Below are 14694 nucleotides of genomic sequence, written 5' to 3'. Positions count from 1 at the left end.
CTATATATAATATATATATATATACACACATATATATATATGTATGTGCGTGTGTATATATGTATGTACATATATATATGTGTGTGTGTATATGTAGTACTATAAATATATATAGGTGTGTGTGTATATGTATGTGTGTGTGTGTATATATATATATATATATATATATAAAGAGAGAGGTATATATACCTCTTCTACTTTGTGTACTATCCATTGAGTATAATGTAATATATATATATTAACAGGTATATATAACAGGTATATATATATAATATATATAGAGAGAGAATAGATGTGTAGAGAGATATGTATACCTCTTCTACTTTTTATACTATCCATTGAGTTATTATTTTATTTCAATGATATTTTTTTATTCCTAATACTTCATTTTGGCTCTTTTTAGGTAGTTTTTGTTTGAATACCCTAGTGGCAATACCTTTCCTTAAGTATATTTTCATGGTTATTTTGAATTATTGGTACATTGTTTCAATAACTCTGCTTCAAATGGCATATGATGCCAGTTTGTTGTCGCTCCAGGGAGGGTGTGTGTGTGTGTGTGTGTGTGTGTGTGTGTGTGTGTGTGTGTGAGAGAGAGAGAGTGCACGCGCGCATGCGTGAGCACCTGTACGCCCCTGTAATTTCCTGGAATTCATGTTTTGTTTTCTGTAGTTTTCTGTGGGTTAATTGTGATGGGAGGGAGTCAGCCCATGCTGATTCATAATCTTAGAAAATTTCATCAGTTATATGGTGATAATAATAGTATGCATATGTACTTCATAGAGTTATTATGAAAATTAAATTAGATATTCCATGTGAAGTTCTTAGTATTATATTAGTATGCAATTATGCATTCAGTTTAGCATAAAAAAATCTATAAAGAGGTGACTTGGATTCAGATCCTACCTTTAGAAAACTTTGGATATGCTAAAACATAGAGTAAAAAGAATAATAAAGGATAAAAAGGATAATGACCCATCTTTCAGACTTTGGGCTGTCCCAGAATTCTGTCATATTCTCTAGTGTTTTCTGTCTCCATTATTGCAAAGTAAATAAGGAAAACATGGTTAATTTAAAATTTTTTCCTATTTTGCAAATTTTCAAGCAAGAAAAATATTAATATTTTACCACTTTTGCCTCCTCTATTTTCTGAAATATTTTAAATTATATATTTTTAAAGTATCTAGGGGCACTTGGGTGGCTAAGTCAGTTAAATGTCTGACTCGACCTGGTCTCAGGTCATGATTTATGGTTCATGAAATCAAGCCCTCCATCAGGGTATGTGCTGATGGCACAGAGCCTGCTTGGGATTTTTTTCTCCCTGTCTCTGTCCCTCTCTAGCTATGCACATGCATGCACGTGCTATCTGGCTTTCTGTCTCTCAAATATTTTTTAAAATGTGTTTTAAAAATAAAATTATTTAAATTATAAGATTTTGATGTTTCACATATAAATATTTCACTTATAAACAAATCTCTAAAATATAAAGACATTTTTATATAACCATTATACCATAAAATTAATAACTTCTTAGTTTCTTTTTTATGTTTTTTATTTATTTTTGAGAGACAGAGAGAGGCAGCATGAGCAGGGGAGGGTCAGAGAGACAGGGAGATACAGAATGTGAGGCAGGCTCCAGGCTCTGAACTAGTTGTCAGCACAGAGACTGATGCAGGGCTTGAACCCATGAACCGTGAGATCATGACCTGAGCCCAAGCTGGACGCTTAACCGACTGAGCCACTTACGCACCTTAACTTCTTAATTTCTTAACATCATCTAATACCACATCTGTATTCAAAGTACTCCAGTTGCCTTGCTAATGTCTTTTATAGCTCCTTTTTTCAAATCAGGATTCACACAAGGTACACACATTATATTTGATTGTTGTCTCTTGTTATTATGTTTTTAATTTAGTGTAGTCCTATCCCCTCCATTCTAGATTTGTTTCCTGGTGTGTTTAAACTTCTATTTCTTACATATTCTGTAATCTGGAAATTAGACCCAAAGGCTTGATTAAATTCATGGCAGATATTTCTGGCAAGAATGTTTTCGAGATGTGTACAAAGAGATTAATATTTTTTAAAATATAGGATGAGGCAGAGTGTGAAGCAAAAGAAGTAATACATATCAAGTGCTTGTGCTATGTTCCTTTAACTACATTATCTCAGTGGAGTGCCTGGGTGGCTCAGTTGGTTGAGCATCCGATTCTTGATTTTTGGCTCAGGTCATGATCCCAGAGTCGTGGGATTGAGCCCTGTGTTGGGCTCCATGCTGAGTGTGGAGCCTGCTTTAAGATTCTCTCTCTCCCTCTGTCACTTTCTTCCATTCATTTTCTCTCACTCTAAGATAAAATAAATAAAATTGGGGCATCTGGGTGGCTCAGTCAGTTGAGCATCTGACTTCGGCTCAGGTCATTGTTTCATGGTTCATGAGTTCAAGCCCCGCATCGGGCTTACTTGATGTTAGCACAGAGCCTGCTTCAGATCCTCTGTCCCCCTCTCTCCCCGCCTCTCCCCCACTTGTGTTCTCTTTCTATAAAAAAATAAATATTTAAAAAATAAAATAAATACAATATATGTACATTCACAGAACAGGTGGCAATTTATTGGTCCTTCTATGACAGCCATATATCTAGGATTTTCTCGGAAAATTCTGATTTCAAATAATTTGTCCTGTCAAACATCTCTTGAATTTTTCATTAGAAAAACTTGGATATGGATAAAGTGTAAAACCTCTTTATCTGTACAGTAATACATTGCTCGTTTTTTAAAGTCGGGGTCTGTTTTAGACCTTTAGAAAAAGTGTTGAAAGTAAGAGAAAGTAGTAAATAACACCAGCAGATTTCGTCCAGATTAGCTGACCAAGAGAAGAAAGTATTTTGGTGAAGAGAGGAATTAAAGTCTGTCAGATGTTGCTGGTAGATGGATAGGATCAGGTCTGAGAACTGACCATCAGATTTAGCAACACTAATGTCATTGGTATATCAGGCACTGTGCTTAAGCACTTCATGTGCAATATTTAATCTCCACAGTAGAGCCTTTGAAGGAGATAGTTATTAGGCCCATTGTACAGACCAGGAGACTAAGATTCAGAGAGGTAACTTGCTTAAGGACATAGGGCCAGTAAGTGTTAGAACTAGGATTTAAACCCAGTAAGACTCTAGATCTCCACTGTCCAATTCAAGAGCCACTGGCTACACATGGTTATTTACATTCATATTTAAAGAAATTAAATTAAAAGTTTAGTTGTCAGTTGCACTAGTAACATTTCAGGTGCTCAGAACCCACATGTGGCTAGTAGCTACCATAATGGACAGCACACACAGAACATTTTCATCATTGCCCAGAGTTCTGTTGGATAGCAGTACTCTAGAGCCTGTGATCTTAACCACTACACATAAAGCCTCCTAATTTACAAACTTTTATATATATGTATGTAATTAAAACTAAACCCTGCCATTAAATTTTCCTCTGAAATTCAAAAGGCTGATATAGGTCTTCTTTTTATCAAATCAGTTATTCCAGAAAAAAATATTTTGGTGTTCATATGCCTAACAGTCTGGTCATGAAATGGTTGTAGGGAGAAACCTGGAAAGCAAGGCTACATATCCTTTTACTTTTTCCACTTTTCATTAATGAGTTTTCAGAAGGACATAACTAACATGTTGGAATGATCAGTGATCCTGAATTAATATAATGTACTTGAGTGCCACAGTATCTGTATATTAATATCCTAATGTATGTTACTTGATTGTTAGGTTGACTGATTCAAAATATGTATGCCTCATAACATTCTGGGAATAGGAGCAGTGGAAAATTTAGGCTGTGATACTTTTAGGAAAATTAAGTAGGTGAATTCTTTTTTCTATCTCTTCAGTTACTGATGTTTTGATTACCAAGATGTTTTCATCATATTCATTACTTTGGACCCTTAAAGGAATATAATTTGCATAAGAGATTTGGTCTGTATAAGAATCACTAGATGATTTTATTTATATATTTATTTTTACTATTTTATCTTTCATCTTTTAATAAAATGTAATTTGAACTGCTAAATATCTGCTTTCATTCCTATTTCATGTCTTCCTTCTGTCTAAATCCTTTTTATAGCACAGCTATAGTTAGAGGATGTTAACAGTGTTTATGAAATAAAGAGATAATATGAACTCCACACTGCATAGCATGAGACTCAAGTTCCATTTCAGACTCTATTTGGGGAGCTGCAACCTCTAGAAAGTCACTGCAGTCTTGTAAAATCTGGAATGATACTTTCCTCACATTGAATGGCATGTGGCTTATGTAGTAATTATAATGGATAGCCAGTTTTTAAAAGCTAAATACTAAATATTCTGTCTAGTTCTTTGAATGTTAAATTGAGTAGAAACCATTCTTCTCAAAGGAGACTTTGGCTCTTAACTTGCACCAAAGTCAGTTTGGCAGGCCTGCCTTTTCCTTACTTGAAAGTGACAAGTTCTGTAGTTGTCACTATCTTATTTATACCTACAATTTGGGAATTTGGATATGTTTATAAATGCTTTTTGGCAAAAGTTATGTGCTCTTGACCTAAAAATCTCATATGAGGTAGTACATGAACTTTATTCAGTAGCTCCCTAGTTACTTATCAAGTATGTTGCTTTTTTTTCCCAGTGTAGTTTGGAGAAAAAAAAAACAGACTTCAAATTTGAAAGTAGAAACTTTTTTTTTAAACCAGGAATATTAAGTTTCTTTACTAAAAATCTAGACTTATTGAAGTAATAAAAGGAATTTTTTCATAGCTTTTTGAGTGGGTCCTGTGGCACTTAAGTGTTCCAGTGGCATTTTATTTCCTGATATTATAAAATTCAAATTCAAAGTGATGGCAAGCAAAATATTTTGAAACATCGCAAACCCCTGCTCCCACCCTCAGGCACAGACTTGATTGTTTTTAAAAATTTTATTTTCAAGGTTGAATTTCAGAGTTAATTAGATGGGAATTTTTGTCAGCTTGCCAAATACTTTAAACTTCTAAATAAGTTAACTTAAAGTTTTAATTTATCATTAATTTTGTTTTATTAATTAAACTAGTCGTTTTTAAAGCTTAAACTAACTTAGCTGTTAGCTAAGATATAGACCATGCTTTTCCCCAGCTTGTAAGCTTTTTCACTTACTTAAGGAAAAATAAAGTTTAGACAAAGAAAAGGTACACATTTGGATATAATTTAAACCTCATTTTCATGACTGTTGGCCTAGTGATTATAGATTCTGTTCCAGTATTGTTTTCAATAATAGTGTTGCTATAGCAACTAGTAAATGCATGCTTCAAAGGGAAGAAACAAAAAACCCTCCACCGATTGTGTTGTATGTTGGGATGAAATTTTTCATTATTAACTTGTATGATTTGTTCTAGATGTGCAAAACTTTTTTCCAAAGAAATATTATGAGAATTCTGTTACACATTTTTCTTTGCTGTTTCATCATCTGTTTCTTGTATGGACAGTATGCTACAATTAATTTATAAAGGGAAAGATGTAGAAAGTTTATATCAGAAATTCTGTACCTTTCTTTTATTTGTGTCTCACACAGCACTCTAAAGATTTTTGCCCTCATATTTTTGCCTCGTGCCCTAATGAGCTGAATGAATCTTGTTCCTATAAAAGTCAATTAACTTAACATGTAGTGTCTTTTCTTTGTTATAGTAAAGATTGTTGTAAAAATTAAGTCCTTGAGTATTATCGGCATGGTTATTGTATGAACCAAGTGATTGAAATATACTAAAATTTGTCCATTTATGTATTTCATTGCAGATTTGGTCATAATGAACACTGGAAGTGGCCTAAATGTCTTAATAAACCCTTAAGTAGGAGACTAATTAAATAGATAATAAGCTGTGTCTATATAATTTATAAGCACCGTCCAGCTGTTAAAAATGACAGTTTGAATTTGATATAAAATGATGTCAATGGAAAGATAATAATTCAGAAAAGTGTTTTCAAAAGTGCAATACAATTCCATTTTTATGTGAAAACATGTGTGTGAATGTGAGTTTAAAGTGTAAATGTGTGGAGAAATATATGACAGATGTTATCATTAGTTATCTCTAGGTTGGGATATTAGCATTGTGTCTGTAATTGTTTTTACATATAATCTCAGTTTATTATTATTTTTTTTAGGTTTAAATAGTTTATTACCAAGTTGGTTTTCATCTAACACCCAGTGCTCTTCCTTGCAAGTGTCCCCCTCCACAACAGTCACCCCCTTCCCCCTCCCTCAGCCCTCAGTTTGTTCTCAGCATTCCAAAGTCTCTCATGATTTGCCTCACTCCCTCTCCCCAACTCTTTCCCCAGCCCCCCTTTCCCATTCCTATGGTCTCCTGTTAGGTTTCTCCTGCTAGACCTATGAGTGAAAACATGGTATCTGTCCTTCTCTGCCTGGCTTACTTCGCTTAGCAAGACCCCCTCCAGGTCCATCCACTTTGCTACAAATGGCCAGATTTCATTCTTTCTCATTGCCATGTAATACTCCATTATATACATATACCACCTCTTCTTGATCCATTCATCAGTTGATGGACATTTAGGCTCTTTCCATGATTTGGCTATTGTTGAAAGTGCCGCTATGAACATTGTTTCTGTAATTTTTTCCTAATTCTCTGAAAAGAAGGAAATGTTATAGCCAATAAAGAAATTTGAATGTTTTTCTTAGTTTGATGTTGAGAGAGAGCTAATATTTTGGGGAAAGGGTTGAAAAATTTTTAATACTACAAAACAGTGTCACATGCACTTTTCCTCTAACTTACTGGCATTTTCGTTGGATGTGGGTCAAAAGGAAAGTTAGTTCATGGACAGAAGCTGAGCCTCTACCATAATCTGACCTTAATAAATTTTGCTAGGATAGATCTTAAGTCTGGAATTTGTGGGGAGAAGACTAGTGTTTTAGAAGTGGGGTGTACTAGGATGAATATGTCCAGAAGATGAAAATGGTAAAATAGTTCATGTCAGGTTTAGGCTAAGCATGAACTGGCCTTTAACAGATTTGTTTCTGAGAATTGTGTTTGCTTCAGTTTTCAGATTTCCTCTCATTAAAAAATTAACATATACTTTAAAGAAAACATCAAAAAGTACAAAAGTGTTAAAAAGTGGGGGGAAGTAGACATATTTGGGTTTCTCCACCCCTGGAATCCTTCAGTCTTTTTTTTTATATGAGAGAACAGATCTGGGAAATGGAGGAACTGACTATGCCTCAAGAAAATATATCATTCTTGGGGTGCCTGGTGGCTCAGTCCGTCAACTGTCCCACTCTTGATTTCAGCTGGATATGGAGCCTGCTTAGGATTCTCTCTCTCTGTCTCTCCCTCCCCCCCACCTCAAAAAAAAAAAACCCAGTCATTCTTTATAATGTGATACAGTGATCACTGGATAGAAGTTAGGAAATTCATCTTCTGGTCCCAGCTTAACTTAGTTGTATGACTGGAACAAGTTACTCTGCCTCTCTAGACACGGGTTTCTACCAATTCCAAGGTGATAAGTTTGGACTTTGATTATAGGATGATAGGACTGACTTGATAAAACCTCCTAATAGTGCAGACATTTTTTAAAAGGGTATAAATGAGAGTGTGTGTGTGCCTGTGCACATGTACATTATGTGTACGTATGCATCTCTGGAAAGGATTTCTAACCATAAAAAAGTAAATAGTGTATTAACTGTGGTGTTTATAATTGTGAAATAAACACTGCACTTAATTGACATAGGATTTAGTTCCAAAGAATTGGGTGTTTCATCTATTCTTGCTATTCTCATATCATCCTGTTAGACATGTGAGTAGAGAGGATTTCATTCATGTTTAACTGACAGTCATTGCTAGACTAAATTATTCATTGTTACAGAGAGTCAGTGGCAAAGCTGAAAGCAAATTTAGTTCCTAGCGTAAAATTCTCTTCGTTTTTCCCTTAGATTTCTTTTTTAGAGAAATGAAGTTATTTTTGATATGGTTAAGAATATCATTTTTGCTTGACAGAAGTAAAATTAGGGACTATCCATAGAATATTTCTACCTAGTAATTTATTTGGTATTTTGTAGAATATCTGACATTCCTAATTGTATTTGTCATGGTCACTTAACTAAAATATTTAGTGTTATCTGGTTTTATTATCTCTCTTCAGTCATGGCTGGGGGTGAGCATGGGAGACTTACATCTAAGGAAGCATTATCTTTTTAAAAGAATTTAATCACATTGGCCTGTCTCCCTGCCTGCTAGGTTATTAACTGTGAACTTTGGAGATTTATTGAGTGATGATAAACCTGTTTTCTGTGGCATAGGCCTGGGAAGTCAGCTTTGATGACAGCTTTCTACACTGGTGTAGGAGAGAAATGTTTAGTTAGCATTTCAGAAGAATTAAACCTGTTAGCATCTGTGTATTCTGCCTTTAGGCTTTCTTGAGCCCTCTCAGTTGTGTAATCTTTTAATGTTTTTGTTTTTCAACAAAAGAAATAGCACGTCATGTCAAAATGAATTATAAAATTTCAATTACAGTTGTATTCATTAAGAAAACCAGTTCCTTTTATTTCATGGAATGATGAAATTATTATTTCAGGTGTTTATGGGGAGTAGCAAGATTAAGAGCTGTTTACGTGATACCAAATATTCAGAATATTTGGAAATAGTGTTAGCATTTGCTATGTACAGAACAAACTTAGGGCCTCACTATTTGAATTTTTCATCTTGAGTTATTTAACATTTTAGTTCCTACCATGTGTTGGACCTTATACTCAGGAGGTGGGTGGAGATGTAAAGACAGAATTATTTTCAAGCATGGGCTTTGTCTATGCTGAAATTTAGGAAGGCATTAAGGATTACTAGATGTAGATTACATTTAATGTACTGTATACCTCTGCAACGTTTCCATTGCCCTATAATTATTTATGTTCCTTCACTGGATTCACAGTCAATTTAGAAAGTGTATTCTCAGAGAACTTGCTTTTAGAAGCTATGAAAAATCCTTTTGTAAAGTGAATTAATTTATATAAAATATCCAGGTTTTCATCTGTGATTTCTTAATAAACAACTTGAGTATTTTAATTTTTTATTAGCAAGTAACATGTCTATGGTTCACTTTAACCTCTTCCTCCCAATCTCTCCTCGTGTCTCCTCATAATTGTAATTATACAGGAGTTTGGTTTTTCTTACTAAGTATATAAATGATCCCAGTTTTTAAGCTTTTAATTTTTTTAACCTTAAAAGACTGACTTAAGGCACTATAACTTAAAAAAAGACATCATTATAATAAATTGATAAACAATATATCAGTTTAAATTTGACCCTTGGGTCTTTTCAGTGTAATTTATATTTAACCTTTGTATAATTGAAATATAAGGGCTATTATGTTCTAGTTAAACTGTCCTGTAGCTGTTTAGATTAATTTAGATTTCGTTTTTGGTAGTATAGTGGCTGGTAGCCAAAGTGATGGTGAAAATTAAGTTGTTAAATATGTATAAACAGGAGTAGCTATGATATTTAGCACCCACATCCAATGTAATCTTTTATTTAAACAGACTAATATTAGCATTTATTATCAACTCAGAACAAAGTACAAAACATGGGTGGCTCAGTTGATGGAGCATGCTACTCTTGATCTCAGGGTTGTGAGTTCAAGCCCCACATTGGGTATAGATATTACTTAAAATATAAAATCTTAAAAAGCAAAGTACAAAACAATACATATGAAAAAATGCGAAAAAATTTGGAGTAAAAAGCATTGGAGCTGAAAAGTAGTCATTTAAAAAACTGAACCCCTAAAACATGTTTGTATAAACATTGTTATATAGGAAGTTCTTACATTAGAGGCTGGTGTTGTATGTATTGTGACTTTTCTAAGTAATTTATATCAAATATATCAGAAATATGTGTAACAGCCAGGGTCTAGTTTCTAGTCGGACAGTAGACCAAAGAACTATGGAGATAGGATCCAGAGAGGATAAAAATAATTCTCTGTTATTTCAACCCCTCTAAACAGGACACCATACTTGCAGAACTTCTTCAAATACATAAAGAACACATTGTAGGATATCATGAGCATGATTCTCTTTTGGACCACAAAGAAGAAGAAGAGTTGACTGAGGAAGAAAGAAAAGCAGCTTGGGCTGAATATGAAGCAGAGAAGAAGGTAGTTCATTCAAAATGCTTTTTGGTTTTGGTTTTTGTATTAGTCATTAGAAAGAGCAGTGGTATATATACACAATGGAGTACTACATGGCAATGAGAAAGAATGACATATGGCCCTTCGTAGGAAAGTGGATGGACCTCGAGGGTGTCATGCTAAGCAAAATAAGTCAGGCAAAGAAGGACAGGTATCTTATATTTGCACTCATAGGTCTAGCAGGAGAACAGGAGAAACCTAATGGAGGACCATGGGGAGGGGAAGGGGGAAAGAGTTGGGGAGAGAGAGGGACCCAAAACCTGAGAGACTATTGAATACTGAAAAGAAACTGAGGGTTGAAGGGGAAGGGGGAGGGGGGAAAAGAGGTGGTGGTGATGGAGGAGGGCACTTAAGGGGAAGAGCACTGGGTGTTATATGGAAACCAATTTGACAATAAACTATTTTAAAAAAATGAAAAAAAAAAAAGAGGAGTGAGTAAGACAAGGGTCACATTTGGAATAAGTAATAGTAATAGTGAGTCTTCAGGAACAATGTCCCCAAATATGAAAGTCAGTGTATGGGCTTTTGGCTACCTTTCATAGTAGAATGAGAGAAAAGGAAAGAAGAAAATAGTTTCCACATAAAGAGCAGTAACCCCATTTCTGCTTAGCACTTGCTGAACTGAGAGATTAGTGAGAAGCTATATATTTAGCATCACTTAACTCCCGTCAGCACCCTCACTATAGTAACAGATGTATAGGATCATAGAGTTTGGAGGTAGGAGTAAATGTTGCTTTAACATGTGTACCATGAAATCTAAATTTTGACTGAATGTCAGAACACAAAAATATTCTATTATTGGAAATTGATGTCAGTCTCCAACAGCAACTTTATTTAAAATAGTTCCATGTTTATTTTAAACAACAACCCACTTGAGCAAAAATGTGCCTGAGCATGGGAAACCTTATCCTAATACCTGAATTCTTTTTAAACTCCTAACTCATTGTACCAAACTTCTTTAATGTTAAAGTGATGTTAGGAGTCTCATTAGAATTCTCTGAGTTGCCCCATTCTGTGGGAATTATCAGAAAAAAGAATACACCTTTAGTTAGCAGTTAAAGCTTTCCATGTAATAAGATCTTGGTTTCGGGTGAAAAGAGTGTTTTGTGTGTGTGTGGAAGAGTGTTAATAATTTCTTAGATCTGAGGATGTGGATTCTTTTCGAAACCAGTAGGTGATGTAGAATTTCAAGTTTTCAATCACAATGTGGAAAACATATTTTTTTTGTTTTTAGGGACTGACCATGCGTTTCAACATACCAACTGGGACCAATTTACCCCCTGTCAGTTTTAACTCTCAAACACCTTATATTCCTTTCAATTTGGGAGCCCTGTCAGCAATGAGTAATCAACAGCTGGAGGTAAGTTGTGAAGTACAAAAGTAGTTTAACTTGAATCAAAGGCAATTTCAAGTGCCTGTTGTTGACGATTCCCTATGCAGGAATATCACATTCTCAAAAAGATTACCTCTGAATAGACCAAGAAATTTTTCTTTCATTTGTTGACTCTTTTGAACCAACATAGTATAATAAAATGTGGTTTGTTCAGAGTATAAGAGAATTAGGCCTTGAATTGATATTGTTTGAATTATTTTAATTAAGGAACAATAGCGCAGCTGACTGGGGAAATAGCAATTTCTTCAGTTATAAAATATTTTGAATAAACAACTTAATGCTTGAAAATAGGATAAATACATTAATTTACATTGTGATGCAATGTAGATGCAGCATTAATCATATGATGATATACAGTTTGAAATAAGTTATTTGAAACTAGAGTCAATTATGAATTAAATAAGAAAGATTAGGTTTTATTATACCAATAATATAATAACTTAATTGAATCTGTTGTTTCCTTTTTATTTATTAAAAAATTTTTTATGTATTTTATTTTGAGAGAGAGAGAAAGAGAGAGACAGAGAGTGAGCAGGGAGGGGGGCAGAGAGAGAGGGAGACACAAAATCTGAAGCTGGTTCCAGGCTCTGAGCTGTCAGCACAGAGCCTGACACGAGGCTTGAAACCACAGACTGTGAGATCATGACCTGAGCCGAAGTCGGATGCTTAACCGACTGAGCCACCCAGGCGCCCCAAGGAGATTCTTAACTATAGAGAACAAACTGAGGGTTGCTAGAGGAGAGGTGAGAGGGGAGATGAGTTAAGTAGGCGATGGATATTGAAGAGGGGACTTACTGTGATGAGCACATGGTATTTGATGTTGTTTCCTTTTTAAAATGTACTTATAGAGTCATTTAAATTTATAAATTATTGGTGCAAACCCAACATTTTATCATCCTCACAAGACCCTCGCTGATAAGTTTTATCCACTTTATTGATGCTGCATTTTGCTGCTTTTCAATTAATTTGGAGGTTTTAAACGAAATGCTATATAAAAGGTACGCCTGGGTGGCTCAGTCGGTTGAGAACCTGACTCTTAATTTTGGCTCAGGTCATGATCTCATAGTTTGTGAGATTGAGCCCCAAGTTGGGCTCTGCACTGAGTGGAGAGCTTGCTTGGGATTCTTTCCCTCTTTCTCTGCCCGCCCCCAAAGAAATAAATAAATAAATATTTAAAAAGAAAACAAGTGTTATCAATTGGCAAGAGGAAGGATCCTTATACCCTGCAACTATGCCATCTTTTATATGCCCTATATAACATTTCTTGTATTTTTCTAGGACCTCATTAATCAAGGAAGAGAAAAGGTTGTAGAAGCAACAAACAGTGTGACGGCAGTGAGGATTCAGCCTCTTGAAGATATAATTTCAGCTGTAGTAAGTTAATTGGCAGTTGTCTTACTCCAACTTGTAATTCTTGTCCTTCCACTCATTGGTTTTACTTTTTTTTTCAGTCTTGAATCGTTCTTATTTTCTTTTTCTTTTTTGGTAACCTTTATCCCATTTTTCTTATTCTTTCTTTTAATTAAAGCTTATTGTGAAGTTGGTTTCCATCTAACACCCAGTGCCCATCCCCACAAGTGCCCTCCTCCATGACCATCACCCATTTTCCCCTCCCCCCCACCCCCGTCAGCCCTCAGTTTGTTCTCAGTATTTAAGAGTCTCTCATGGTTTGCCTCCCTCCCTCTCCTTACCTAGTTTCCCTCCTTCCCCTCCCCCATGGTCCTCTGTTAAGTTTCTCTTGTTCCACTTATAATTGAAAACGTATGGAATCTGTCCTTCTCTGCTTGACTTATTTTACTCAGCATGACACACTCGAGTTCCATCCACGTTGCTACGAATGGCCAGATTTCATTCTTTCTCATTGCCATGTAGTATTCTGATGTATATATAAACCACATATTCTTGATCCATTCGTCAGGTGATGGACATTTAGGCTCTCTCCATGATTTGGCTATTGTTGAGAGTGCTGCTATGAACTGTGGGGGACATGTCCCCCTATGCATCAGCACTTCTCTATCTCTTGGGATACAGCAGTGCTATTGCTAGATCATACGGGAGTTCTACTGTTAGTTATTTGAGGAACCTCCACACTGTTTTCCAGAACGGCTGTACCAGTTAACATTCCCACCAACAGTGTAAGAAGGTGTTCATTTTTCCACATCCTCACCAGCACCTATAGTCTCCTGATTTGTTCATTTTAGCCACTCTGCCAGTGTCAGGTGGTATCTCAGTGTGGTTTTGATTTGTATTTCCCTGATGATGAGTGATGCTGAGCATCATTTCATGTGTCTATTGGCCATCTGGATGTCCTCTTTGGTGAAGTGTCTGTTCTTGTCTTCTGCCCATTTTGTCTTTGCATTATTCGTTTGTTGGGTGTGGAATTTGGAGAGTTCCTTATACATTTTGGATACTAGCCCTTTATCTGATATGTCATTTGTAACTTTTTTTTTCCCATTCTGTCTGTTGCCTATTAGTTTTTTTTATTGTGTCCTTTGCATTGCAGAAGCTTTTTATCTTCATGAAGTCCAAATAGTTCATTTTGTTTTTGATTTCCTTGCCTTTGGGGATGTGTCGAGTAGGAAATTGCTGCGGTTGAGGTCAAGGAGGCTGTTTCCTGCTTTCTCCTCTAGGATTTTGATGGTTTCCTGTCTCATCTTCAAGTTCTTCATCCATTTTGAATTTATCTTTATGTATGGTGTAAGAAAGTGGTCTAGTTTCATTCTTTTGCATGTTTCTGTCCAGTTCTCCCTGCACCAAATGCTAAAGAGGCTGTCTTTTTTCCATCGGATATTCTTTCCTGTTTTGTCAAAGATTAATTGGCCATACACTTGTGGGTCCAGTTGTGGATTTTCTCTTCCACTGGGACATGTCTCTGTTTTTGTGCCAATACCATACTATCTTGATGATTACAACTTTGTTGTAGAGGCTAAAGTCTGGAATTGTGATGTCTCCCGTTTTGGTTTTCTTCTTCAATATTATGTTGGCTATTCGGGGTCTTTTGTGGTTTCATATGAATTTTAGGATAGTTTGTTCTAGCTTTGAGAAGAATGCTGGTGCACTTTTGATTGGGATTGCATTGAATGTGTAGACTGCTTTGGGTAGTAGTATTGACATTTTAACAATCTTTATTCT

The 14694-nt window shown here is 35.3% G+C and overlaps 1 protein-coding gene across 5 annotated transcripts in view; it reads left to right on the top strand.

Moving 5' to 3' along the window:
- ATRX (ATRX chromatin remodeler) overlaps window positions 1-14694 on the top strand; it is a 275833-nt gene that overhangs the window by 253106 nt on the left and 8033 nt on the right. For all 5 annotated transcript variants that reach the window (XM_029929461.1, XM_029929463.1, XM_029929459.1 and 2 more), the window contains 3 exons: window positions 9987-10136; window positions 11404-11529; window positions 12841-12936. In XM_029929461.1, coding sequence (XP_029785321.1) covers window positions 9987-10136; window positions 11404-11529; window positions 12841-12936 — 372 coding nt within the window. The remainder of the gene's footprint in view (window positions 1-9986; window positions 10137-11403; window positions 11530-12840; window positions 12937-14694) is intronic.

Source organism: Suricata suricatta, chromosome X (assembly GCF_006229205.1).
Source record: "Suricata suricatta isolate VVHF042 chromosome X, meerkat_22Aug2017_6uvM2_HiC, whole genome shotgun sequence".
NCBI classification, from domain to species: Eukaryota; Metazoa; Chordata; class Mammalia; order Carnivora; family Herpestidae; genus Suricata; species Suricata suricatta.
This window is presented reverse-complemented; position numbering and strand designations above follow the sequence as displayed.